Consider the following 3,938-nt stretch of genomic DNA (forward strand, 5'->3'; position numbering starts at 1 on the left):
AAATAGGGTATATTAAATGTGGTATAATTCAAGTGGTATATCTAATAAGGTATATTAAATGTGGTATAATTCAAGTGGTATATTTAAAACACTATTTAAAATGTTTAAATAAATTGGGATATTTAAAGTGATTTGTTTAAAGTAGTGTGGTGAATATAAAATGATATACTGAAAGTGATATTTTTAGTGGTATATTTAAAGTAATATATTTACAGAGATGTGTTTAATGTGCATTATTTAATGTAGTATATTTTAAGTGGTACATTTAACTAGGGTATATTAAAAGTGGTATATTTAAATAGGGTATATTCAATGTTGTATAATTAAAATGGTATATCTCAATTGATCTATTTAAAATGTGGTGTTTAAAGTGGTGTATTTAAAGTGGTGTATTTCAACTTGTGTGAATGATGTGATGTGTTTAAAGTGGTATATCCTAAATTTCACCCAAAACAGCTCCCTTTGGAGCACACATACTGTTAAACTGATAAATATGTAAGCTCTTTTGAATAAGAACATATGGTTTGTGTTCACACTGGTGTGTATTTAAAATGGTGTGTTTCTTTCTCCCTACAGTGTGGGAGCAACAGGTGTGTCTTTCTCACCTGAGGTGAATCCTGCTGCACACACTGAGCTGTAATCCCAGATGGGTTTGAGTAAGTGGTGGGCTGTTATGATGAAGGCCTGACGGCGTGGTGGGAGAATGATCACAGGTCCCTGCTCCCTCTCACTCACCTCTACAGCTATTAGATGGCCGTTATGGGTCTAACCTCTGAGCCCTGCTAGGGCTAAGCAGCGCTTGACAAATGTCGTACAGAGCAAAGATTTTGGTTGGGCCTGAAATATCACCAGGCCTGGAGAGAGAGCCAGATGGCAGGGCACCAGGAGTGGGGAACGCAGCTCTCTGTAGTGCCCAGCAGAGAGAGGGAGAGGGAGAGGGAAAGAGATGGAGAGAGAGAGAGAGAGAGAGAGAGAGAGAGAGAGAGAGAGAGAGAGAGAGAGAGAGAGTGAGGGGAGAGAGAGAGAGAGAGAGAGAGAGAGAGAGAGGGAGAGAGAGTGAGAGAGAGGGGAGAGAGAGAGAGAGAGAGAGAGAGAGAGGGGAGAGAGGGGAGAGAGAGAGAGAGAGAGAGAGAGAAAGAGAGAGAGAGAGAGAGAGAGAGAGAGAGAGAGAGAGAGAGAGAGAGAGAGAGAGAGAGGGAGAAAGAGAGAGAGAGAAAGGGAGAGAGAGAGAGAGAGAGGGAGAGAGAGAGAGAGAGGGGAGAGAGAAAGAGAGAAAGAGAAAGAGAGAGGGAGGGAGAGAGAGAGAGGGGAGAGAGAGAGAGAAAGAGAGAGGGAGGGAGAGAGAGAGGGAGAGAGAGAGAGGGAGAGGGAAGGAGAGAGAGAGTGAGAGAGAGAGAGGGAGAGAGAGAGAGGGAGAGAGATTCGAAGTGTAACAACTCTGTGCAGTGTTGATGGGATATGGGATGTGTAGAGACCGTGTGGGATGTTTACAATGCACAGGCTACAAAAGCACATTCCCAGTCCCACACTGGAGCCCCGGCACACTGGGGTGGGTCACAGCTGGAGCCCCAACACATGGGCGTGGGTTACGGCTGGAGCCCCAATACACGGGGGTGGGTCACGACTGCACCAGTGTTTGTTTATATTTCTCCAGGACATTATTCATATTTAAACTGCCCTCATTTAATTCTGAATGTTTTAGCATCATTTTTGCAATTTCATTATATTCTCATTTTATCCTTCTGTAAAGCAATTTGTAAACCTTGTTTTAAAAGGGTTATAATAAGCCTATTATTATTATAAATAATAATCTTTGAGCAATAACTTGAGAAAGCACTGTCCTAAGATGGCAAGTGTGGAACTGAAGATAGATAGATAGATAGATAGATAGATAGATAGATAGATAGATAGATAGATAGATAGATAGATAGATAGATAGATAGATAGATAGATAGATAGATAGATAGATAGATAGATAGATAGATAGATAGAGCATATGGAATTTCACATTATAAAGCTTTGAAAGATGCATGCTTTTATGAACTTTGAATGTGAATTAAATTTGGCTGTAAAGGTGCATCCTACACTCTCCCCAACCACTAACAGATGGAAAAATCTCCCTCTCAGAGTAATTCTAAAAACAAAGTGTCATTGTTCCCACCTCAGTCCTGATACTGTCCTGCTGTATAATGACCCTGATTCCCTGACACTAAAATGTTCTGTCCGTTGGAACAGACGCAGGACTGGGCCAGGCTGATTGTATAAAGGACAGCTATTTCAGCATGTTTGGGGCAAACCCTGGGACATCACTTATGATTGTGTGTAGAGATTAGTGCAGTCCCCATCCATCTGTTAGGAACCGAGCCACAACTGCTTATGTTTGTGTGTACTTGTGTGTGTGTGCTTGTGTATGTGTGTTTGTTTGTGTATGTGTGTGTTGGTGTGTGAGTGAATGTGAAGCTCTGTCTCATACACATTCTGTGTTACACTAACTCTCCCACAGTTGGTCTGCCCTGTTCCTGAGCGATCAATCACACAGAACGCTTTCAAAATCAGATGTTCTCAAAAACCGGCACACTTGTGTGCACATATACACACATGTGCATGCTCCAACACACACATGCAGCCACAGACACACACACACACACACACACACACACACACACACACACACACACACACACACACACACACACGCACACACACAAACACACACACACATGTTTAGGAGTAAGTTTCAGCAGTTACCAGGATCTTACTGCTGCTCCTGCACAGGGGTCCTCTGAAAACTCCTTTGATGTTGCGCAGGTGTCCATTACTGAGGTGTGTGGAGCTGATGACGATGTAGTAACACGCCATGTGGAAACAGAGGCACACATGCACCCAGGGCTCTGAGTGCACGGACACACACACACACTCACACACACGCACGCATGCACACACTCACACACACACTCACACACACGCACTCACACGCACTCACACACACACACGCACTCAGACACACACACACACGCACTCTCCCTAACACAGACTGCTGAACAAGTCCACTTCCCGTATGATGCTGCGTGTCTCTCCAACTCCCTCAGTGTTCCTCAGACAAAAGCCATGAGTGTCACCTCCTTTCTCAGGCTCCCAGAAGCCCCCATGTTTTCAGCGGGGAGGTTATTCCTCAGGCGAAGCTTTTCACTGCTGCACTCTGGGACTTTCTGCCGTGATGCTCTGTTTTGTTCAGCAGCTGGCAGTGTGTCCAAACTCCCCCCAGCGCGAGGGACAGGGCTGGAGACGAACCCCCTCCTGAGCACTGCGCCCGGCGGCGGCTGCGTGTGTGTTCGCTGTGCGGCTGTGCGCTCCTCTGAGAGCAGGGCTACGGGCGTGCGAGGCGTGTAAGCCGCGCATCGCTGGCGTGCAGAGGAGAGCCGGCCGAACCCCAGCTGCTGCTCTGGGAGCGAACACTGCGATGAAGACTGAATCTATCACACACCGCTTCTCCAGATCTAACTCAGCCTCTGCTGCTCTCAGCCAATCAGCACTCAGCATCCCTCGCTCTCTCTCTCTTTCACACTCACGGCTCTCTCTCTCTCTCTCTTTCTCTCTCTGCTGAGACAGCAGACACCAGCAGGTAACAGGAGTCCTGAACTGTGCTTCGGTATGTGTTACATCCACACTCATCCATCTTTTATTAATTAATCTGTCTGAAAAAGCAAGAAAAATACATTTGGCTGCTACAGATGCTCAGCACTGACTCACCACACCCACCAAGCTGGACATCCTGTTTACATGCAAGGTCTGATTCTACAGAGAAAGTACTCATTTGCTGGTTGATAAGCTAAAGTATTATATTTAAAAAAAACAGCTTAATATTTTGATGAAGCAAACTACATTATGACACACAGGTGTCCACAAAGAAAGAGAGAAGGATCAAACAACGAACTTTA

General features: G+C 45.1%; 1 protein-coding gene across 1 annotated transcript in view; it reads right to left on the reverse strand.

The window, feature by feature from the left end:
• The window catches only part of znf804a (zinc finger protein 804A), a 50,997-nt gene extending 47,336 nt beyond the window's left edge, over positions 1 to 3,661 (reverse strand). The window contains exon 1 of the mRNA XM_081713357.1: positions 2,749 to 3,661. Within this exon, the coding sequence (XP_081569483.1) occupies positions 2,749 to 2,859 (111 nt within the window). The 5' untranslated portion in view covers positions 2,860 to 3,661. The remainder of the gene's footprint in view (positions 1 to 2,748) is intronic.
• Between the last annotated feature and the right edge of the window lie 277 nt (positions 3,662 to 3,938).

Source organism: Electrophorus electricus, chromosome 4 (genome assembly GCF_041902795.1).
Source record: "Electrophorus electricus isolate QZ-2024a chromosome 4, ASM4190279v1, whole genome shotgun sequence".
Classification (NCBI taxonomy): Eukaryota; Metazoa; Chordata; class Actinopteri; order Gymnotiformes; family Gymnotidae; genus Electrophorus; species Electrophorus electricus.